General features: G+C 37.9%; 1 protein-coding gene across 15 annotated transcripts in view; it reads right to left on the bottom strand.

Moving 5' to 3' along the window:
* ARHGAP12 (Rho GTPase activating protein 12) overlaps nucleotides 1-26,039 on the bottom strand; it is a 118,154-nt gene that overhangs the window by 12,811 nt on the left and 79,304 nt on the right. For 8 of the 15 annotated variants that reach the window (XM_059892723.1, XM_059892727.1, XM_010811140.4 and 5 more), the window contains 5 exons: nucleotides 23,869-23,943; nucleotides 16,114-16,175; nucleotides 7,920-8,001; nucleotides 4,172-4,294; nucleotides 2,254-2,355 (listed from right to left, as the gene is read on the bottom strand). In XM_059892723.1, the coding sequence (XP_059748706.1) occupies nucleotides 2,254-2,355; nucleotides 4,172-4,294; nucleotides 7,920-8,001; nucleotides 16,114-16,175; nucleotides 23,869-23,943 (444 nt within the window). 15 annotated transcript variants of the gene reach the window in all.

Below are 26,039 nucleotides of genomic sequence, written 5' to 3'. Positions count from 1 at the left end.
TTAAATGAGAATTGAAATATGATTTGTAAAGAAATAAATCCTATGATAGTTTTACATGAACTAGAGAAATTTTTTCTCTCTGGTTAAAAAAGATAAATATAGACGGGAATATAGAAGGGTTGGACTTTCAATATTTCCTACTTAGTATGAAAATATAGTGACCTAGTACAAAGAGAGGGCACAGACAATAATTTTCACATCCCCTTTAGACAGAAACATTACTGAGCTATCAAACCATGAACTAACTAAAGTAAGGATACTATGTATGATTCTATATGAATGTGGTAACAAATTTACATATGACATCCTTGGATCAACTGAAGAAGGATTTTGAACTAGCCACAGAGAGCATTCCTTCTATTTTCTGGCTGGTGAATGTTTGATTTCCTTTTTTCCCAGAGGAACATATGGCAATGCTTATCAAACAACATTCTGAGATATATTCCTCAAACAACTCCTATAATAATGTTTTAAAAGATACCCCTCAAAAAATAAACAAACGATTCATTATGTGATGTTAATTTAGAAAATACTGGATTGAGGAGATCTGAACAAGACTCTATCCTTCCAGACTTCTTGGAGTTTTGTTCCTCCAGGGCGCACTGTGGTTTTCTAACAGAGGAATAAAATACACCGTATTTCCCCAATTTATTTGGCCATGGGACCCTCTTCATTCTGGAATGAAACAAGGCTACCTCAGGAAACAGTAATTTCCTTCCCTGAATTTCTTCTTAGAGAGCAGGCCAAGCAATCAATCAATAGTGAATATTCACTGCACGTAAGATACTCTGTTCTGTTAGAGGTTCTCACTTAAAAATAAGAATAGCGTTAAAACATGTATACTACCATATGTGAAACAGATCACCAGTCTTCGATGCCTAAGACAGGGCACTCAGGGCGCACTGGGACAACCCTGAGGGATGGAATTGGGAGGGAGGTGGGAGGGGGGTTCAGGATGGGGGACACATGTACACCCATGCTGATTCATGTGACTGTATGGCAAAAACCACTACAATATTGTAAAGTAATTAGCCTTCAATTAAAATAAATAATTTAATTTTAAAAATGAATGAAATAAAAGTTTTTGATACATGCTAAAAAAAATTAAGCAAAAAATGCAGTCTCTGCTTGAAAATTTTTTCTTCTTTTTGGATAATCTAGTGGGGAAATAATTTACAGAAGATGTTAACTCCAGCTACATGAAACAAGTGCTATTTTAAATGCATAAACTTGCAACATCTCTATTGTGAGTCTTGTAACAGAGGAAACATTTGACAAGCAGAGACTAGCAGCCCTTGGTACTGAAGGTAGACTCATCAGGAGTAAAAATCAACAGGACAGAAACACTTAGGTTCCACTTGGGAAACGTCAACTCTTCCAATACCCCTGGACAACAGGAGGAAAGGCCTGAGACAGGAGGCTCTAAAGGAAGGCTATTTGCAAAGCTGGTCTGAACACCCCTCTGTTCTCCACACACGCAGTGTGACCGCGGCTCCTCCACCAGCAGGGGGACCCTGAATTTTTGGCCGGCCACCTGGCTTGCTTTAAGACGCAGAACACACTGGTGTTTGACTCTTCATCCAGATCTCAAGAAGCCCTGGGGCTCCCACTCTGGCCCTTTGGGAAACCTGAATGCAAAGAAGCCTGGAGTCACTCCACTGAACAAAGAGAGAGCCAGTGAGAAGGAGCCCAGCCAGCAGCAAGCACTGAGCCTGGAGAGGGCAACTAGACTGTTCAGCCCCATTCAAGCTGCTGGACGACTGAAGCCTGGTGACTGGACCTGGGTGAGGTCAGAACCACCATTCAGCTCTAAGCATCAGAACCACCACTCCGCTCTGGGCAGGCCAAACTGAGCAAACGACGTGAGTCTTTTCTTGGGCTACTGAGTTTGGGGTGGTCTCTTAGGCAGTATGTGTTACTGTGGGGAGCTTTTTATGACACTGGGAAGGCTTTAACTTACTTTTTAATATTCAATCTTGTGGATAAAGGGAACCACACCTTTTATTGATGCTGGGGAAATTCAAGACTTGGAACAAAGGCTTATAATATAAAGTCTGAGATCTAATCACTTACGCAAATGAAGTTAGATCTTTACACCAGCTTTTTTGACTTAAAAGTTAAGTCAAATACAAACTGACTTAATGACTAACTCTGCCTTAACTTGTCACACTGAAAGACAATTTCCCCAATAATTCAGAACATAAAATTACTATGGTTAAGAATGAGGATTATACTTTGACAATAATTTATTACCTCAAATACATTCTTTTTGCTGGATTTATCCTTTGAAGCCATCTCGATGGTCGCTCCCTTAAGGTCCACTGTGAACTCCGGTTTGGACTGATTACTCCCAAACTTGGTTTTGGAAAAAAGGAAAAACCTTTGTTATATTTATGTACATACATGTATCCAAGAAGGATTAAGACCAATTTTGTATTATTAACAATAAACAAAACAGGGGGTTACCTCAAATTCTTCTCTCTTTATATCATAAAATAACAATTCCTACTTGAAATTGAAAAATGTTTGTAAGACATGATTACATACAGTTCATTGAAAAGGAAACAAAATGGCTCAACCTCCATCATTATAAGAAAAATACAAAGTAAAGCCACGCTAAAATCTTTTTTCACCCATTAGTATAAAAACAACAACAAAAAGTTTGATGGAAAATGACATTGGTGAGGCTAGAGAGTAATAGGCCCTCATTTGCAAGTGGGCTATAAACCAGAATTCCTGGAGAGGAAAAATTGCTAATACTATATTTTCAAATTTATAAACACGTGTATACTGTGACTGAGCAATTCTGTTTTATTGAATTTATTCTAAACTATCCATAATTATGTAAAATGACGTGTTCAAAAGGTCATATTCTTATATACATACAAATAACATCTGGCAGATAACCAAGTTCTTTTCCACCAAATAAACATTCTCTAAACCGGATTCTGTACTTTCAAAGGTTATTTCCTTATTGACTCTTTATGTTGTCAACAACTAACAATAACTTGTAAAAACAAAATCCTGAGCCCCATGTTCTTTTATTCAGCCTTTACTGGAAATAAAAGCTGGAGTCAGATGCTCTAAAGCCTCAGCAATTGAAAGAGGAATGGTGAACTGATCAGGAAGACAGTGAACATGGGTGGTTTGAGAAGAAGCAGCACTTAGTTGGCTATTATATTTTGTTAACCAAATAAGGAAAAGGTTAGTAAGCAGCAGAAAAATGTATGTTAAATATAGACCTACTCTATATATTGCCATCATTAACTTAAATTTCTGTTTCATCTATTAACTGAGAATAGAAAATAGCATTCCTATGTTACTGTAGGATTTGGGGGTTTAAAAAATCCTTACAGGCTGATGAATTGTAATCTTCAAGTTCATAAAGATTTTTTATAGAAAATCTCACTTGCTAAAATATTTTCAAATTCTATGTGTCATCGAAAATGAATCTTACCCACCAACCTTGTGAAAACTTATTCACTATTCACAACGTCAATGACAACATTTGTAATTTCACTTTTCATAAATGCTTCAACTTCATCTGTTCCCTTTTACTACATCTTTTCAGCTGGTTTTAAATACTATAGCTGACATAACTAAACAAAACTCAAGGTATTATATGGGATTTATTAGTGGAATCAAAACAAAATTCAGACTATTTCATGGAACTAGTGAACAATTTAAAAATCACAAAACAAATTTTAACAATTCTACAGAGCCTCTGCCTTCTTTATACCTTTTGTCATTCAAAAAACATTAAAATTAATTCACATTGTAATTTAAAAATCACTGTAATTAAATCACAAAGCTATGATGGGCACAGATAACTTTCTGAGCAAATCTGATGTATTTCAAAAGTTATAAAACTTAAATGGATACATTTAACAAAACAATAAATACAGTTTAACTTGTCATCATGACATGGTTGGTAGATAGTTATAAGCTAAGATATAAATAACCAACCGAATAAGTTACAGTAACCAAATACAATGACATGACAAGGAATGCTATAAAAATACTCTACTGTGGTCGGCAAAATTTCATGTTTGCTATCCATTATTTCTCAAAATCCAGTACTGCTTTTCTCCACTGTAATCATCGCCCCAATGCATTCATGGAAAAGAAAACAGAACTACTGTGGCAAGGGACATGCAACAAGAACACATACAGTGACAGCGGAAACAGGATCAGATTTTACATATGCGACAGCAGGCCGGCGGCGGACAGAGATTTTCCAGGAAGAAAGCAGCGAGAGCAGGAGCTCAGAGACTGAGCCCTGCTGGCAGAATGACTTGATGGGAAAAGGGAAGAAAATGACGATGTCATTACAGTGCACAATGGCAAAATGACATACAAGAGAAAACCATAATGGAACCAGGCAGGACAAAAATACAACTGCAAGCAGACACAACACAGGCAAAGCTACATCTCCAAAATATTTTGCAAAAGCCCTAGAATTTACCTCAGAGTATTTTCTGACTTTGTTATTCTATCAATTCACGCTTATCTTTAAGATGAATGCTTTTTACAACTTACTGTGAACAGACCTGTCCTCCCTTATATTCACAAGGGAAGACTTGGGGGGTAATAAAGAGGAGTCATACAGCCCCTCCTCACAAAGCCTTGAGCCTCCTCCCTGTGGCTGGCGGGGCCACGTACTCTGGTTCCTGTCTAAGATCTCTCTGAGGAGAGGCCCTGCCGTCCAGCTCGCCTTCCCCTTACTCGGGGACTGTGGCTCTCCACCAGAGGCAAGGCTGTCACCCAGAGGACACCTGGCGAGGTCTGGAGACGAGCTGGAGGTGGGCGTGTTGCCATGACCCGCTGAACAAATAAGGTGAAAGGAGTAAGAAAAAGGCAAGTGTAATTTAAGTTACTGATCTAACAACCCAGGGGACAACTAATACTTTCCAGGAAACAAGTGACGTCTACCCATCCCAAAGGAGAAGGAGAGGCTGGCTGGATTCTGGATGATGCGGCACTGGTGTCATATTATCTTACAGGCAGCATGTGCACATTTCATTTGCTCCATCTTAACTACCCATGAAATCAAAAATAAATATAAAGCGTGAATGGTTTTCTAAAAACAGAGGTTCAAATAGTATGGATGGTTTGGCTCAGCATCCCATCAATGAATATATGCCCAGGAGTGAGTGTAAGATCTGAATTGGCTATTTCTTCCAGGGGATATCAGTAGAGGTTTTTCCACTTAGTGTGAAACTAATCTGTAAAGAATCATACGTCTCCAACACGGTCCTGGAACAAACCATCGGAGCCCAACTGAAGGAAACGTAATGTCTTCCAACAGCAAAGGGAAAAACTGACTCTGCCAGAGACTGACTCCTGACAGCATCTTCCTAAGTTACACTCAAAGGAAATTTTCACTGGAGGTGATTCTTGTCTTTTTGGCTGACATGCCAGCCTCAGGTAAGACGTGATTTCACTATATAAACAGGACACATTTTACTTGTGATAGATCTAGCTGGTGAGTGAGTAGAGAAACAAAGCTAGGAGTCTTTCAAATCCTTTGTGAACAATCCTAATTACAGAGTTAATTAAAAAGCATCTTGCATATTTCATCAATTTTTAATATTTATGAGTGCTACATACACCAAAATATATTACATATACTTACACATTTTTTAATTTGAATAATCTTATTTGCTTTTACTTAGGCCACTTAAATTAGTTTCAATTCCCTTATTATGTGTTACATATGGGAAGAAAAAGCAAGGTGGTTTGAGATTTTTTAGTTAGCCATACAATAAAAATTAAGAATTGACTGCATAATCAAGCATTTTATCATATCCCACATCTGTTTAGTTTTTAAGACTATAAAACACAGTGTGACTGTTTTATCAAATTATATCAATCTGAAATGATTATCATAATGTATTACTGACAATATATAAATAAAATTTCATTTAAAGGCAAAAACTCAAATAGTGAATCTCTAAAGTTAAAACGCTATTAAGAATTTCACAACTTCAAAATTGGTGAGCTCAGTGAATTTTAAACTATGTTTCTGCTATTATCACATGGTAATGCAGTAACCCAACTTGAGATGATGAACAGAAATGCCCTACGCCCTCTGCTGGCATTAGTTTTAATTATGAGTTCTGATTTATGTAAAGTCTTCAAGAGATCTTAAAATGCAACCATCAGTCTATACTAATGGTTCTGTGCTGGGGTATTCACTTAACATCCCCTAATTAGAAAAAAAAATTCATTTTCTTTAAGTCACAGTGGTGCCAGTGGTAAAGAACCTGCCTGCCAATGCAGGAGACATGAGACATGGGTTTGATCCCTGTGTGGGGAAGATCCCTTGGAAAAGGAAACGGCTACCCACTCCAGTATTCTCACCTAGAAAATCCCATGGACAGAGGAGTTTGGTGGGCTATAGTCCATAGGGTTGCAAAGAATTGGATACGACTGAAGCAAATTAGCAGCACGGACATATTTGCCTACCTCAATGATGCCTCACTTACCACAGTGATCTATGTACTTGTTTTATCTGTATATACTACAACTTGGCAATCTTTAGGGATTCGTAATTATCAAATAAATGATCATTATCCAACTTTCTTCAGGAACTTTTTTATTACTTTAATCTCTAATTGCTTCTCCATTGCTTTCATTCACTTCCTTCACTCAATTTCAAATAAAAGTTGAGCCACAAGTAGGAAGAATAAATAAATGCATCGTCTTCTAGAAATGCATTAATATAACAAAAAAGTACCATACGCTTCCCCTCAGGTGACAAAGGAAAAATAATTATCAATTTACTTTAAGACAAGTCAAATAAAAATTTCAATCTTCTAATGTGGATAAGCGTATTACAGGTCAGTTTCACTGTACTGTCAGACCAGAGAGCAAATCAAAGCATCAGAGAAGCAAAACAGAAGAAATATTCCAGAAAGTTCCTATCTGCACTCAACCCAACAGTTTTGGAGGTTACTACATCATGGTATTTGAGGACTAGCACGCTCTGAACAATGTTACATAACTGTAAAGGTATGTGACTAAGATTTGCTTTGATTTTAGAAATGGATTTCTCTTTTATCAAAGATAAGGCCAACAGGTCCTAGTCATTTTAAAGCAACTCAGTAATTTTAAGAAATATTCATTAAGGTAGGATATAAAGCAGACAAAAGACATTAGCTTAATTTCATTTTTAAATCTTTTTGGAAATACCCAGAGCATGGACTCTGGAGCCAAAATGGTACCCAGATCTGTCACTTACGTAGCTCTAAGACTTTGAGCGAGTCACTTAACTGTTTCACATCTCATTTTCTCATCTCCAACAGCAGGAGAGGGGATGACAAACAGTATTCCCCCAGAGTTAAGAGAGTAACACAGATATATATATATATACACACATACACACACACACAACACATACACACACACCATCTTCTATACTTAGAACAGTATCTCATACATTTTCAGGATTCAAAAAATGTTAACCTATTATGATATGTCACAAATTATAATTTTTGGTATTTGTATTATAAATAACAGAGAATTAACAGTAGTAAACACTCAAATATACAAACAGCTTCAAAGTCCCACAAGTAATAGTGACATTTTATTTTCTTCTGAAAGCAGGCTGGTATCATATATAGACACAGAAACCTGACTAGTATCCAAGGGTCAGGTTACAAATCAAGGTGGGGCTTGCTACATGACAGCTTATTCTCTAACTAAATACCTGAAAGAGCAAAATTTTAACAATAGGAGTCAACTTTTCTAAATGGCCCTTTTCTTTCTGAGTCAAAATGCATCTTTAACTAAGAAAGCCTCATTTATTTGCACATGAGGGGTAGTTAGAAGGACTCTGGACTACCTTATGAAATTCAAGTGCAATACTGTCCACATAATTTAAATGTGTAAAGCCTCCAAAGAAGAGAAATACTTACCCAACTTGTGCTACTTCCTTGGGTTTTAGTGAAGAGTAAAGATGAACCCTGCAAAACGGCCCAAGAAGACAACCAGTTCTTTCTGTAATGAAAAGATGGCCAGTGAGAACCCCATACCCTGTTTTTCCAACCAAACTTAAAAAATTAAAATCGACTTCACCAATATCAATGTGGTCCACGATTTATACTCATTACTGACATTCTTACTGTTTTTATTGGGGATATAATTCAAATGGAAACTACAATCATTTTATATCCCCAAAGCAAATGAAGTAAATTAGAGATACAGATTATCAGAATAACTACCCATCTAATCATGTTCACATGGGAGTAATCTGGCAAACACATCTGTGACCAAGGACACCAATTCCAAATCATATGAATGGATAGCAACATTTGGCAAGAATTCTTATTCACAATCAAAAAGCAGACAAACAGGATTATCTTACCTAATTCACTGTAGACTGTTTTATATGTCTTAGCTATTGTCCTTCCCCTAATGAGGATGCACTAGGTAAGGACTAGACAGCAGGTACATTCTAAATTCCATGCTTAATGATCATCACTAAGGTTGCTAAAGTGAGGCATTCAAAAACTTTTCTAAATTACAGAATCAACACACATACTCTATCAAAATGCTGAGCACAGAAATGTATAAAGGAAAGGCCTCGTTTCTTCTCTTTCAATCCCTACTCTAGAGGTAAAAGTGTTTACCTTTTAGGCGATTTACTTGCTGGCAGGCTAAAATGAACATAAAATATATCTTCCATAGGAATTTAAGGCTTGCCTTACAGCCAAACATACAGCATGTTTTGTGAAAACTTTACAGACATTCCTAAGAAGGTTTATTCTCCATTTGCAGAATGTAGAATTTAGTATCTATCAATTAGACCTACTTTATTATTTTACAACTTTTTACATCTACTTGCCTTGAAAAGTAAAATAAAGTTTACTCCTACGGGGGTCTCTATTTTTCCTTTTATTTCCTGTTTTGCTAATAGTCATTATGCTACCTACTTGGACTATTTCTAATGATTAGGTTTTCACTGTGAGTTGATCCATAGGGCTTTATCATTTTAAAGATGTTAGTGATTCCCCTTAGTTGAAACTATCTACTTTCTCTATAGAAATGGATATTCTCATATTCTTTTGATATGCCTTTGTGTTTAATTTTTCTAAATCATTTTTAGAGGTCTCTTTTAAGACTGAGCTGGATTTTGCTTTGTGCTTCACTCTGAGCACGTTTTTCTTTCAACGAGCAACATATTTTGGAAGGATTTTCATTTCTAAATTTATTTTATACTCAATCTTATATTTATTTAGATAGTATCTACTCAGTTCAGTTCAGTCGCTCAGTCGTGTCCAACTCTTTGTGACCCCATGAATCGCAGCACACCAGGCCTCCCTGTCCATCACCAACTTCCGGAGTTCACTCAGACTCACGTCCATCAAGTCAGGGATGCCATCCAGCCATCTCATCTTCTGTCGTCCCCTTCTCCTCCTGCCCCCAATCCATCCCAGCATCAGAGTCTTTTCCAATGAGTCAACTCTTTGCATGAGGTGGCCAAAGTACTGGAGTTTCAGCCTCAGCATCATTCCTTCCAAAGAACACCCAGGACCGATCTCCTTTAGAATGGATTGGTTGGATCTCCTTGCAGTCCAAGGGACTCTCAAGAGCCTTCTCCAACACCACAGGTCAAAAGCATCAATTCTTTGGCGCTCAGCTTTCTTCACAGTCCAACTCTGGCATCCATACATGACCACTGAAAAAACCATAGCCTTGACTAGACGGACCTTTGTTGGCAAAGTAATGTCTCTGCTTTTCAATATGCTGTCTAGGTTGGTCATAACTTTTCTTCCAAGGAGTAAGCATCTTTTAATTTCATGGCTGCAGTCATCATCTGCAGTGATCTTGGAGCCCCAAAAAATAAAGTCTGACAGTGTTTCCACTGTTTTCCCATCTATTTCCCGTAAAGTGATGGGACCAGATGCCATGATCTTCGTTTTCTGAATGCTGAGTTTTAAGCCAACTTTTTCACTCTCCTCTTTCACCTTCATCAAGAGGCTTTTTATAGTTCCTCTTCACTTTCTGCCATAAGGGTGGTGTCATCTGCATATCTGAGGTTACTGATATTTCTCCCGGCAATCTTGATTCCAGCTTGTGCTTCTTCCAGCCCAGCGTTTCTCATGATGTACTCTGCATAGAAGTTAAACAAGCAGGGTGACAATATACAGCCTTGATGTACTCCTTTTCCTATTTGGAACCAGTCTGTTGTTCCATGTCCGGTTCTAACTGTTGCTTCCTGACCTGCATACAAATTTCTCAAGAGGCACATCAGGTGGTCTGGTATTCCCATCTCTTTCAGAATTTTCCACAGTTTATTGTGATCCACATAGTCAAAAGCTTTGGCATAGTCAATAAAGCAGAACTAGATGTTTATCTGGAACTCTCTTGCTTTTTCGATGATCCAGCGGATGTTGGCAATTTGGTCTCTGGTTCCTCTGCCTTTTCTAAAACCAGCTTGAACATCTGGAAATTCATGGTTCACGTATTGCTGAAGCCTGGCTTGGAGAATTTTGAGCATTACTTTACTAGCCTCTCTGAAAAATGCTAAAATATATTTCCACTTCAAATATACTTCTACTTTAAATAAGCTTTTTGACTTTAATTTTCAAAATCAGAAAAACTGTGGAATGTATACCTCAGGATAAATAATGGATATTTGAATACTGAGTGAATGATAGTTCCCTTGAGGTCTGTGTGACTGAGTTGCAGGCAGAAATTAGTCACGTTTTTTTCATGGAACCAATTTTTTTTCCCCTAAAAAAACAACTGGCTGTGATACACTGTGATTATTTAAACTTGACTATTTGGCAGGTAGACATTAACTCAAAAATGGATGAAGTGAGCCTGTCATTTCAAGGAAAATAAATGATAGTATATGTTGACAATAACAAATTAAAGCTGTCAAACAGAAAGCAGAATTTTGGAAAACTCAGCACTTGTGCCACGGTAAGGTTGACAATATTTCAAAACTTAGTGACTCTGACAATGATAATATTGATTTGTGATTCTTTGGTATCATAAAATAAAATGTGCCAACATTTGAAAACTCAGCAAACTTCATAAACTGGTATATTCCAAATGACCTACAAGATGCTACAAAATTATGCACAGGTAAAGATTCATGCAAAATGCAACACAGACCCATGAATTTTAACATAACTGAGTATGAAAAGTCAGTCTCTCCCAAAAGGAAGCTTCCATAAGCCTCTGATCCTTATCCATCAGAGGGCAGACAGAATGAAAACCACAGTCACAGAAAACTAACCACACTGATCACATGGACCACAGCCTTGTCTAACTCAATGAAACTATGAGCCATGCTCTGTAGGGCCACCCAAGACGGAAGGGTCAGGGTGGAGAGTTCTGACAAAACATGGTCCACTGGAGAAGGGAATGGCAAACCACTTCAGTATTCTTGCCTTGAGAACCCGATGAACAGTATGAAAAGGCAAAAAGATACAACACTGAAAGAGTAACTCCCCAGGTCAGTAGGTACTCAATATGCTACTGGAGAAGAGTGGAGAAATAACTCCAGAAAGAATACGAGATGGAGCCAAAGCAAGAACAGTGCCCAGTTGTGGGTGTGACTGGTGATGGAAGTAAAGTCCAAAGCTGTAAAGAACAATACTGCATAGGAACCAGGAATGTTAGGTCCATGAATCAAGGTAAATTAGAAGTGGTCAAACAGGAGATGGCAAGAGTGAACATTGACATTTTAGGAATCACTGAACTAAAATGGACTGGAATGGGCAAATTTAATTCAGATGACCATTATATCTATTACTCTGGATAAGAATTTCTTAGAAGAAATGGAGTAGCCATCAAAGTCAACAAAAGAGTCCAAAATGCAGGGTACAATCTCAAGAATGACAGAATGATCTCTGTTCATTTCCAAGGCAAACAATTCAGTATCACAGTAATCCGAGTCTATGCCCCAACCAGTAACACTGAAGAAGCTGAACGGTTCTATGAGGACCTACAAGACCTTCTAGAACTAACACCCAAAAAAGATGTTCTTTTCATCATAGGGGACGGAATGCAAAAGTGGGAAGTCAAGAGATACCTGGAGTAACAGGTAAATTTGGCCTTGGAGTACAGAATGAAGCAGGGCAAAGGCTAACAGAGTTTTGCCAAGAGAATGCACTGGTCATAGCAAACACCTTCCTCCAACAACACAAGACAAGACTCTACACATGGACATCACCAGATGGTCAATACCAAAATCAGACTGATTATATTCTTTGCAGCCAAAGATGGAGAAGCTCTATACAGTCAGCAAAAAAAAAAAAAAAAAGACTGGGAACTGTGGCTCAGATCATGAACTGCTTATTGCCAAATTCAGACTTAAACTGAAGTAGGGAAAACCACTAGATCATTCAGATATGGCCTAAATCAAATCCCTTACAATTATACAGTGGAAGTGACAGATTCAAGGGATTAGATCTGATAGACAGAGTGCCTGAAGAACTATGGATGGAGGTTTGTGACACTGTACAGGAGGCAGGGATCAAGACCATCTCCAATTAAAAAAATGCAAAAATACAAAATGGTCATCTGAGGAGGCCTTACAAATAGCTGAGAAAAGAAGGGAAGCCAAAGGCAAAGGATAAAAGGAAAGACATACCCACTTGAATGTAGAGTTCCAAAGAATAGCAGAGAAAGATGAGATGATCAATGCAAAGAAATAGAGGAAAACAATAGAATGGGAAAGACTAGAGATCTCTTCAAGAAAATCAGATACATCAGGGGAACATTTCATGCAAAGATGGGAACAATAAAGGACAGAAACAGTATGCTGTTAAAGTGCTACACTCAATATGCCAACGAATTTGGAAAACTCAGCAGTGGCCACAGGACTGGAAAAGGTCAGTTTCATTCCAATCCCAAAGAAAGGCAATGCCAAAGAATGTTCAAACTACCACCACAGTTGCACTCATCTCATACGCTAGCAAAGTAATGCTCGAAATTCTCCAAGGCAGGCTTCAACAGTACATGAACCATGTTAACTTCCAGATGTTCAAGCTGGATTTAGAAAAGGCAGAGGAACCAGAGATCAAATTGCCAACATCCGTTGGATCATTGAAGAAGCAGGAGACTTCCAAAAAATAATCTACTTCTGTTTTATTGATTACGCCAAAGCCTTTGACTGTGTAGATCACACCAAACTGTGGAAAATTCTTAAAGAAATGGGAATACCAGACCACCTGACTTGCTTCCTGAGAAATCTGTATGCAAGTCAAGAAGCAACGGTTAGAACCAGACATGGAACAACAGACTGGTTCCAAATTGGGAAAGGAATATGTCAAGGCTGTATACTGTCACCCTGCTTATTTAACTTCTATGCAGAGTATATCATGCCAAATGCCGGGCTGGATGAAGCACAAGCTGGAATCAAGATTACTGGGAGAAATATCAATAACCTCAGATACGCAGATGACACCAGCCTTATGGCAAAAAGCAAAGAACTAAAGAATCTCTTCATGAAAGTGAAAGAGTGAAAAAGCTGGCTTAAAACTCAACATTCAGAAAACAAAGATCATGGCATCCAATCCCATCACTTCATGGCAATTACATGGAGAAACAATGGAAACAGTGAGAGACTTTAATTATGGGGGCTCCAAAAGCACTGCAGATGGTGACTGCGGCCATGAAATTAAAAGACGCCTGCTCCTTGGAAGAAAAGCTATGACCAACCTAGGCAACATGTTAAAGAGCAGAGACATTAATTACTTTGCTGACAAAGATCCGTCTAGTCAAAGCTATGGTTTTTCCAGTCGTCATGTATGGATGTGAGAGTTGGAGTATAAAGAAAGCTGATCACCTAAGAACTGATGCTTTTGAACTGAGGTGTTGGAGAAGACTCTTGAGAGTCCCTTGGACTGCAAGGAGATCCAACCAGTCAGTCCTAAAGGAATCAGTCCTGAATATTCACTGGAAGGACTGATGCTGAAGCTGAAACTCTTATACTTTGACCACCTGATACAAAGAACTAACTCCTTGGAAAAGACCCTGATGCTGGGAAAGACTGAAGGCAGAAGAAGGGGACAACAGAGAATGAGATGGTTGGATGGCATCACTGACTCAATGGACATGAGTTTGAGCAAGCTCTGGGAGTTGGTGATGGACAGGGCATGCTACAGTCCATGGGGTTGCAAAGAGTCAAGATAAAACTGAGTGACTGAACAACAAAATGTGAATAAATCTGAATATAATGAAATAGATGTACTCTTAGGAAAAGTATTCTAGAAGAAGAAAATCCAAAAAACTATTATGAGAAAAACAACAACGAAAACAAAGTAGCCAAAGACCTACTTGCACTACTTATTCCCAAAAGAAAAAAAAAGATCCAATTCACCGACTTCTACCAAGGAACAGCTTAAGGAATAGACAACTGCAGTACTTGTAAAAGTTATTTCAGAGTACTTAAGAGACAAACTTCCAAGTACAAAAATCTGACAAAGACAGTTCAATTAAAGCAAATCTAAAAACCTCGACTACACGTAAATTTTAAACTGTTTCTTAAACAGATTGACACTAAAAACCACAGCATTTCAACATTTTTTTTTTTTTAAATCAGAGAAAATGTAACTTAAAAAGAGTTAATTTCCTAAATTCATTACCCAAAAAGCCAACAACCTGGACTTCCCCAGTGGCGCAATGGATAAAAATCTGCCTGCCAATGCAAAGGACACAGGTTAGATCCCTGGCCTGGGAAGATTCCACAGCAGTGGGGCAACTAAGCTCACGCACCGCAGCTACTGAGCCTGTGCTCCACAACACGAGAACCACTGCCATCAGAAGCGCGTTCACTGTAGCCAGAGTAGTGCCCTCTTGCTGCAGCTGGAGAAAGCCTCCACAGCAACAAAGAGCCAGCGCAGCCAAAATGAATTAATTAGATAAAAAAAAACCCAACAATCCAAGAGAAAAAAAGTCAGAGTATAAACTGATAATTCAACAACAACAACAAAGAAATACATACGGTTTGTGACACTCTACACCACTAAAAGAAACGCAAATAAAAATACAATTTCTCTCTAACCTCCAGTAGCAAAGATCAAAGAGTCTGACAACATAATGAACTGACAAAGGTGCAGAGAAAACCCAGGCTCCTGGAAGTTGGGACTGACTGAGGACCTTGAGGTATAATCTGGAATTGTATCAATGGGACCACTACATATGGCTTAGCAACTCCACTTCTATAAAATTTATTCTACAGGCATATCTACATACTCACAAAATGAGCTGTGCAAGACACGGAGTGTAATACTGTTTGTAATAGCAAAAGATGTAAAAGTCCTAAATGTCTACCAATAGACAGGCATATACTTGCAAAGAACAATTAAATAAACTATGATACAGCCATATAACTATAGGCTTCCCAGGTGGCTCTGGGGAAAGAAAGAATCTGCCTGCCAATGCAGGAGTTCCATCCGTGGGGCGGGCAACCCAATCCAGTATTCTTGCCTGACAAATCCATGGACAGAGGAGCCTGGCAGGCTACAGTCCACAGGGTCACAAAAGAGTCAGACACGACTGAGCAACATCATCAACATGCAGCAGTTAAAATCAATGTGCCAATTGTACATGCAATGAAACAGAACCATCTCCAAGATAAACTGTTAAAAGATTGTTAAAAGTAACCTATGTGTGTTTGTGTGTGTGTGGGGGGGGGTGTGTGTGTGTGTGTATGTGTAATGTGTATATATATATATATATATATATATATATTCATTCTATCTCTGGTGGAAAACAGTCCATCTCACTAGACCTAACTGGTTGTCTCTGGGGAGGGAACTGATGGCTGGTAACTGGATTTGACTCTTCTGTATACCTTTGTGTTTTGCCATGTGCATTCATTACTTATTGAAAAGAATTTTAATAAAGCTAATGGTTGCTCTGAATCGCCTGCCTTATCATTTCTGAATTTAACCTTACCCTAAGAAATGTGTCAAGATAAAGAAAATTTTTGCTACACTTCCTAACAATCTTTTATATATATATATATATATAGTATTAGAAAATACATCTGAAATGCTTTGAAACTGTTAATCACTTCTACTAGAATATAATTTATATAGTTTTTATTTATATCAGATAAAAAATATCATTAATGATTTGTGTACTTACCGAACCTTTTTTCCATTTTCAGTAATTTTTGTTACATTTAATAATCCATATTTCTCTTGACCCTATGGTATGGAACAGAGGTATTACTGTTTATACATCATTCATATAGGCAATGAGGTCTAAATTCTTACATACAACTGAATCAAAATGATCTGGTACTCTAATATTAGCTTAAAAGAAAAGATTAGTCAGTAGTAATATGTTTAGTTGTATAATATGTTAAAAATACAATTTTCTAATACTTCTGTAAAGTTATTTTCAGTTAAAAAAATTATTTTCAGTTATTTTTATAATTAAGCACTTGGTCTTCTCAAGTAACAGCAGCCATAAGGTAAAGTCAAACTAGATTTCCATATGAATGCTACAAGTCAGCACTGGAAAAGTGATTTATGACTTTCTGTTCAAAGCAAGGGATACAATGCTATAAGGATAAATATCACAAGAAAAGGAATTATTTATTCTGTTGTCACTGTACAACATTATAGTCTGAAAATTATTTAAGATACCCACTTTGTCAGAATATAAAAATAACCAGGTGGAACAAATGCAGTGACTGTATTTAATAAAGTAACTGGTACTCTGCATAGAATTGGCCTTAATGTGGCATAAAGAATTCACTACATGCTCCATTAAACATATGATCACATGGTGAACTGGGCTCTAGACTAACTACACCTATTAGTCAGTGGATGTAAAACCCAGTTACACAGCTTTACCATCACACCCTAGGAAGGCAAAAGCCGCTGTGCTCAAGTTAAATATCATCTTAACATCCTTCCAGGTGGGACTGAAGAAGGGCTTCTCACTGCTCTCGCCTCCTATATTCAAATCAATTTAATCAAAATGAGTTGATGCCTATAGCAATCATCAGCATTAATGAGCACTGTACACACAGGACAAAGCAGTCAATTTTATTTCAACTGAAACATACATACGATATACACACACAGGGAAAAAAGACTCCCAATTCAGAATTTACTTCTAACTATTTGACTCATACCTCAGCTATGTTCTCAATGTACTTTAATTAGGAAAAACAACCAAATTTTTCTTGTACAGGAGATAAATATTAAGTATTTTCTCACTAATGTCTAAAAGATAATATTTCCCTGGTCTGATAAGAAAAAGTCACATCTATAGACAAAGCTGACTAACTGTTCTATTAATCACTTTTGTACACTGGGAACTTGGGAAATATCCACACTACTGAAATTTTTTTCACAAAGCTTAAGGTTGGCTCTCCTTAGATATGCCAAGTCTGATTCTTTTTGTAAGAACTCTCTATTGCCTCTCAATAAAAACATCAATTACACAGTTAAAAGCATGCACAGGACATTAAGAACATTCCCTATTTCAGAATGCAGAGAAGGGGGGAAAAAAAACTTTCAACGATCCAGAAACTAAGTAACATTAATCTGAAAGGATGGGCCCTGGTTGTGTAAGCACAGGAGCAGGAATAAGCCTACTAAAAACGCCAAAGCTGGAACAGTGTGGGTGAACAAGCAGAGACACGACGGAAATGCCAGCATCAAAACAGGAAGAGAAACGGAAGGGACAGCAGCAGTGACAGATGGCCAGAGCCTAAGGGATGAAAAAACACTCTGGATCAGGGATTCTTACCTGAGCTGTGAATGGACCGATACTGCACAAAACCGTGCCTGTGCAGACATCGTTCAAGGGCAGGGCCCAGAGTACCCAGGAAATTCTCACAGGGACCAAGACCCAAGCACTAACGCTCTAAGGAGCAAGCACTCAACGTGAACGTAAGAACAAAATCTGCCACATTCAAAGCATACAGGTGCAAAGCAATGACCACACCAACGAGAAGTGCAGTGAGAAAGGCACCCCTAACTCCCCCTGTGAGGAAGGAAGGGGGTCAGAGCAGCTTGCTAGAGACTGAGGACCAGGAGGAGCTAGATGGAAACACAGCGGGTGGAGATGACAAACCGGTGAGGCCAGAGAGGCCAAAGGAGCATCAGCTGCAAGAGCTGTAAGTTCTCTCCACGTACTGAGGTGGAGAAGTAGCAAGAAACAAAGGCAGTGGAGAGAATGAAGCAGACGCAGGTGACAATGGACTCAAGCAGAACACTCCTAGTTACCACAAGAGACGCTCAGGCCTGGACCAGGGCAGTAAGCGAGTCAAAGTGTTAGTCGCTCAGTCGTGTCCAACTCTTTGCGACCCTGTGGACTGTAGCCCATCAGACTCCTCTGTCCATGGAATTCTCCAGGCAAGAATACTGGAGTGGGTTGCCATTCCCTTCTCCAGTGAAGGAGTGAACAGGGGCCAAATGTGAGAATTATTCAGAAGACAGAGCTGACAGGGATGGGAAGAGGGAAGAGCTGGGAATCTCCCAAGCTCAAGCAGCTGGGTAGAGGGGGGTCCCTCAGCGTCAAGAACGCTCTTTGTTGTTGTTTTTCACTTTTTGGCAGCGACAAGCAGCATGTGGGATTTTAATTCCCCGACCAGGGACTGAATCTGTCCCTCCTGCATTGGATGCATAGGGTCTTACCACAGGACCACCAGGCATTCTCTAGAGGAGCTTTCCCAACCCCTCAAGTAGGAGCTCCTCCACCTATGACTACGGCCCCTCGTTCACCTACTGTGTTGCATTTAATGCAAAGCACTATTACATATAATTTACTCACCCTCTATCAGGCTGTATGCTGGAACTAGATCTGCTGTGCTCATCGCTGTATGACAGCACCCAGCACAGTGGCTAGCAGCAACCTGGGGCTCAATATATATTTATTGAAGTAATTAACCCACAAAGTAGCTGTGTGGTGCGGCCAAAAAATAAAATTAAATAAAATAAAAGAGGGCATTAAGAAAAGAAATATAAGAGAAGGTCAGTGATGGAAGGTCAGTAATTAAAGAACAAAGTAGCTGTGCTATCACACTACTAAGAAATGTAAGAGAGGGACTTCCCTGAGTCCAGTGGTTAAGAATTCACCTGCCAACGCAGGGCACATGGGTTACATTCCTGGTTCAGGAAGACCCCCACGTGCCACAGAGCAACAAAGAAAGATCCCGCATGCCGCAATGCAGATCCTGCATGCCACAACGCAGATCCTGCATGCCACAACAGTAGGAGCCCGTGCACCTAGAGCCTGTGCCCCAAAACAAGAGAAGCCACCACAGTGGGAAGCTGGCACACTGCAACTAGAGTAGCTCCTGCGCACTGCAACTAGAGAAAGCCTGTGCAGAGCAACAAAGACCCAGCGCAGCCAAAAACAAACAAATAACTCCTCTCTTCCACTGCAGGGGGTGTGGGTTTGATCCCTGGTCAGGAAGTTAAGATCCTGGATGCTGTGTGCTACAGCCAAAAAATAAAATTTAATAATAAAAGAAGGCATTAAAAAAAGACATGTAAGAGAAGGTCAGTGATGGAGAAAATAAAGCTTTAGCTCTTAAACACTGAAGTTCTGCATCTGACATAAAAGTGATGAGCAGGAGGATACAGGTTTGACTATCCAGGTGTGAGCTTTGGAAAAAGGAATTTAGACAGATTTTTCATACTATTTGGTGTACTTTTCTCCACTTAGGATCAAAGTCCATCAATGTGTTTGTGTAGCTTACTAAAATAACTTCATAAAAACTTTGTTAGGTCCTCTAAAATCTGTCCATACTCACACAAATATTTCTTAGCCCTCTAAAAACTGTCCATACTCACACACAAATATTTCTTAGTCTAAATATGCTGATACTCCAAAGTTTCCAAAGGAAACTTCAAGTTGAAAATAAGCAGGAAAGTTTTACTAAGAACTAGTAAAATTGGTTAAGGTTGAACCAAAAAGACTGTAATAAGATTGTCTTAACCTAATAAGGCAAGAAAACAATCAAATATTTGTTCCGTTGAGTAATCTGGGAAAACTTCCACAGGTTCATAACCTCTTTGCAGGCTCCAGAATTTGTAACTGATTTTGCATTCATTTAGTAAAGTAAACATTTCCCAATTTTGGGTAATAACTGTTAATATCAAAATCAATATCTCCCAAGAAAACTTTTATCTTCAGTTAATCATCTTATAATAATGTAATAAAAAGATTCTTTCCACACAGAGGAAGAATATAATGTCAAAAAAGAACCACTGTAATGAAACTTCCAGGACAGGTAAATCCATACAGATCTTCAAACTAGAGCTTACTGCGGGGACGGGAGAAGGGGCAGGGAAATGTACAGTGACTGCTTGATGGGTAGGGGTCTCCTGATGAAAGCGTCCTAAAACTAGGCACATATTGTAAATACACTAAAGCCACTGAATTACAAACTTTAAAATAGTTAATGACTAATTTTATGTTAAGTGAGTTTCACCTAGATTAAAAAAATGTTTAAAGAACCAGTTTTATTTAAAAAAAATTAATGTCTAAATCATGTTCAATGGAAAAAAATTAAGACAATCTATCCACTAAACACACTTGTTAAAGAACGTGTTGAAATGTCCTTTGCTCCAAAGTGGATCAAGCACTTTAATACCATTATTTGAAAACATAAGGTCAAAGCTTGTTTCCAAATTATATATTCAAAATTGTATTCACTATTTAGTAACTGAAAACTTTAAAATGCATATTCTCATAGGTACATTGGGACAAATAGAGATTAGGTCTTTAGATCAGCCTACAAAATCCTACTGAATCCATGCTCTAGTCATACTGTAGAGAAATATTATCAATTTTTTAAAAGATGTATAGACTACCTATTTCTAAAAAGGACTTCAGGTGACTATGAAAAACAATGTATTTGAAAACTGGAAAGAACAAGAAAAAAATGAACATGTTTAAAATTTGTATTAACGGATGAAATTTTAATCTGTTTTGATTAGAAGAGACGGAATGAAGACATTATATGCAAGTGAACAAAGCTTGTAAAAAAAGACCACGTATTATATGATTCTATTCATATGAAAGGACCAGAACAGGCAAATCTAGTGAGATATAAAGTAATTACTGGCTGCTTAGGGCTTGATGGAGTGTGGAGGTAGAAGGGGTCATGACAGATGAGTACTTCTTTTCAAGGTGATGAAGATATTCTAAATAAGTGTAACAATAGTTTCATGTATCTGAATATATTAATACTAACAACCACCAAACTGTACAGTTTAAATGGGTGAATGGTACAGTATGTTAGTTATATTTCAATACAGTTTTAATTTAAAAAAAAAGAGAGAGATTTGAGAGGTAGCTGGGCAATTTGCAGAGATTTAAAGATGACACCAAGTAACTAACACTAACAGTGTCAGTTTCATTTCTACATTTGTAGCTTCTTTTTTCTTACCACTAAGGCTTTATGCCAACCAGATTTTAAGTCAAAGAACTAAGAAGATATTTGCTCATATTAACTGGGTAAGAGTGGGAAAGACAGGTAAAAGACTCAGTTCAAACAGTACGAGTGGAGGACAGGGAGCAGAGGCTGAGGAAGATATTCAGGGGACAGAAGCCTCTGGGCGTGGGGGCAGTTGGAGGGTGCTGAACTGGGGGATGGGGGGAAGGACACTCTACACTTATGAGAAAACAGAATAGCCTTAGGCAAAATTAACAGAGTTGTTTTTTTTTCCCCCCACATGCAAGCAAATAAAGAACGAAACAGAATCCTGGTGAGGTAGTTCCCTGCCACAGCCATGAGAGGGGACCCTGAGTCCAGACAGTCAGGGTGCTTGGCAAACCCTTGAGAAAGGATAACTGCCTGGGGGAAAAAGCTGCAAACAGTCCTTTGTAACCTACGTGGGACATTTATAAACTCATGTTTCTAGGATTACCTAGAAATTCCCTTTTACCAAAATATAAATAATTTATAAAAGGTCTTCTTAGAAGTTATACATTACCCATACTTTAGTTTAAAAAGGTTTTCCTTTTTCTAGATAGATGGATAAATTAAGATACTGTAGTAACAGTACCTTAGGTTCATACAATAATTATTGACAAAACCACTAAAATCACATTTACTTTTATCTTTATTTGATGTTTACGTACCCAGGACTGTGTTAAACAATGTAAAAGAAAAAAGGAGAAAACAGCCCCTATCTATCCCTATGAGTCCCTTTGCAGTTTAAACTCTCAGCAGGGAGATGGGGGAACACAAGGTAACTTTCACTCCATGGATGCAGTCAATGACTTGCAACTCAGAGAACTGTTATGCTGAGGTTAGTGGGGGCAGGACCTACAGAGTCCTCCTCCAAGTCAGCTCAGGATTAACTGTAAGTGCAGAGAAGCCAAGGAGCAGGGTAGGCAATGAAACCTTCTGAGCAACATCAGAAGGACAGGTGGACAACATGTTAGACGAATCAAAAGACCAGACTTGCTCAGGGAAGGGAGGAAGAGCCTGTAAAAGGAAAGCACCATCTGTGAAAATCTGGGTCCCTAGGAAATCAGAAGTATCCTAATAAAGTTTATTCCTTAAAATTAAGGAAATAACAATGAAAGTTTGTTTTTTAAAAAACTTTACAAATTTTATTTCTTCATTCGGCAAAACTCCCTGGAACAGCAAAACTCTACTGCACTGAGTACTCTGGTTCTGCTCTAAGAAAGCTCTCCTTTGTCTAGTGGGGAAGACATTAACTAAGGGTTGGAAGCTCCTACAAGAAATAAGAAATGAAAAGAGTTGCTCTATTTTATGGAATCAAATAACATATACTTAAATGCTATGAAGAGGACTACAGGGAAAGTATGAAAGTGAAAATGATAGTGGCTCAGTCCTGTCCGACTTTTTGTGACCCCATGGACTGTTGCCCGCCACGCTCTGTCCATGGAATTTCCCAGGCAAGACTACTGGAATGGGTAGCCATTCCCTTCTCCAGGAGATCTTCCCGACCCAGCGATTGAACCCAGATCTCCTGCATTACAGGCAGATCCTTTACTGACCCACCAGGGAAATCCACTACAGGGAAATCTGACCAAATCTAGAGGATTAGAATAAAATTCTGAGTCTGAACCAAGCTCTAAGGAATGACCTAGAAGTTGACTGGACAAAGATATGAGGGACACGGGTTTCAGTACATGAAGGCCCTGGAGCTGAAGAGCCAGAGGGCAGTGAGAACAAGTGAGCGGGGCTGAGGACCCAGGACAGGCACAGCCTCGCAGACCTCAACACAGAGTTTAGTCCCCCTTTCTGAAAGGAAATGGAGCCACTGGAGGGGAAGAGGAGGAGCAGCAAATTGCAGGAAGACTTGGGGAGGGAGGTCCTGCAAACATTGAGGTCAAGTAGAATTTCTCCATCGTTAAGAGTGAAGAGAAGTCACCGGCGGTTTTCCAAGCTTAGGAGAAACCTCAGGTTGAGTTAGGTACTGCCAATATTACCTGGCATAGGCTGGGTGATGCATCTGACGGTTTAGAAGGGAAAAGGGCATCTAAGCTCGTTAATAAGGAGGAGGGTGCTTCTTACCTTTGGACTGTTGGCCTGAGGAAGAAAGGGTAATGTGTAAACTTGATAGTATTCTCCAGGGACTTTAACATTTATGTTCAAAAGCCAAACATAAATTCATCCCTTATAAATATGGTATACAAGTTGATCATGAAGGTACCATATTTTGCACAAAGCAGAGAATTTTTAAATCAGTAAAATTTAATTAATTTTTAATTAATTAAAAATTTAATTAATTTAATTTTTAATTTAAACCTATTATCTGGTTATTTTTTGAGAGACCAATGAAATTTTATAGAAGCTCAAGAGATATTTAAACATTACACTTAAGAGAAAATTAATTTGCTGAAACTGATTGAAATAATTGGACTATATTTTCTACTTGCTGCTATCATACTAACTGTATCTTGGTGCTTTGGTGAAGAGGGAGAAGACTCATGTTCAGGATAGCAGGGTTTTGAGGCAGATGGAGATTCCTACAAAAAATAAGTAATGAAAAATGTTACTCTATTTCATATAATTGTATTTCTCCCTCTACTCATAGAAGGAGAGCTTAATAAGGGAGGCTGAGAAAAATTTTTTCCTAGTTACTTCCCTTCTATATTTAGCTATGAAACTAATATGGTACAGATGTGAAAACTACAGATGTCATAAAGTTTATAAAATATGGCATATTTTGTACCAATTACTATAAACTTAAATATCATATACAGGATTACTCAAAAGAAATGAGGCATGCTGCCTTAAAATCATGATGCTGCATCAGCTTAAATTAACCATATTTAAAATAAATAAAATCTGCACACTTGTGGATAAAAATGTTAACAGTCAACATGTTAATTTGCTCTTGGTGTGAATCCTGGTAGGATTTGGCACAGAACACTCACAGGAACTACTTGGCAACTGCCAGAATGAGAACTTGTATTTAATTAAACTGCTATTAATATTTAATATAATTTATAGCTAACCCCAGTTATTTGAAATAAACAAAGATTTTTTTTTAGTATGCAAAGAAGAAACCTCAGATTTGCAGATTAATAACTCACCCGAAAAAAAAGGAATATTTTAAAATCTAAGCCTACAAGAGTATAATAGAAGGAAGCCAATAATGTGCATTCTCAAAGAAATTCTGCTTTGTCAATATTAGAATGGTATGTGATTTCTACCTCAGGTATTTGTAACACTATTCATGGAGGATAGGACCAAAGAAACATTTTATTGGTACCAACAGCCAAGTTCCATTTAAATGTTCTCTGTTCTCCTAGAAGCTTTGAATAATTTCAGGAAAAGAGAATTAGGAAAATCATATGCCAACATCTATTATTAACTTTCCGATAAAGCCAGATAATTTCTCTGGACATTCATCTTCACATCTGTATCATCTACTTTTCTATACTTATGAAACTGGATAAAATACTGGTGATGAGCCTGGGAATTTTTATTAAATCACAATACAAAACCGTTAATTCAACATCCATTTACTTGGAAAAAAGTCTTCAGGTTCATAACCTATACAATTTGTAAATACAGAAACTAGGCAGCAGTGAAATTTTACAGGAAGAATTCCTGAAGGGACAACCTTAAAAGCAAACATCCAAGGCCTACATATAAATAGAGAAAACATTAAAATCATATCAAATATTTCTTTATAAAAAGAAATTACATTTAATGTCCAAATGACAGTTTAGCCTCATTTAAGTATTTTTTTCGACAGCTTCAGAAGTTTTGCTTTTCCACTTCTTGACTTCTCAAAGAGTGCTTAATATTAAAACAGTGTGAGAAAAAGACGGAAGATTTGATGACCCATAAACTAGAAAATAAGTAACTGAATAAAATGAGTGGTAACTACATACCCTCACCTACTTCCTTCAAGGTTGTCTGGCAACTGAATTAGGACCTATAGCATTGTAACAACATTTGCCACACAGTATTAGGTTTCTATGATTACTTTTCAAGTTATGCAGATTTTACCCCTTGTATTAGTCCACCAGGTTGTTCTGGTATAGTCCCTCTTTTATAATCTTGAATCTTAAAAACATATATACTAGAAGATGATGATAAGTAACAGAGTTTATCTGATGAAATAATTATCTAAGATTCCCATTTATAAAGGTAGAGGGGAAAAAGCCATTTCTACAAAAATAAGTCTAGTCTCAAGAAAATCACGTTATCATATTCTGAAACAATTAGATAAAAAAGGATATGAAATAAGAACTCCACATGTTATTCTAATAATATACTGAAAATGAATCTCAAGAAAGATTACAAAGAGGTAAGAAATTTTAAGTCTACACCAGCAAAAAAAGCATCCTTTTTATTCTAGAGTTCACTGGATGATGCAATAGAGTTGGTTCAACCATAGCTTGGGCATTAGAGCATTCATCACATACAGTACAGGAGTTTTTTGTATACAATGAAGTGTAATCTGGTTCTTATAGTTAAATGAATTTTTCTATTATTAATAAAATCTCTAGGACTCTTACCTATATAGGTTAACTTAAATTCTAATATATTTCCAAGCCTTCAATAGCACAGACTCCAGAATTTCATTCCTTTAATATGCCCTCTACAC

This window comes from Bos taurus, chromosome 13 (genome assembly GCF_002263795.3).
Source record: "Bos taurus isolate L1 Dominette 01449 registration number 42190680 breed Hereford chromosome 13, ARS-UCD2.0, whole genome shotgun sequence".
Classification (NCBI taxonomy): Eukaryota; Metazoa; Chordata; class Mammalia; order Artiodactyla; family Bovidae; genus Bos; species Bos taurus.
The sequence above is the reverse complement of the archived record's forward strand: the minus strand, read 5'-3'. Positions and strand labels throughout refer to the sequence as shown.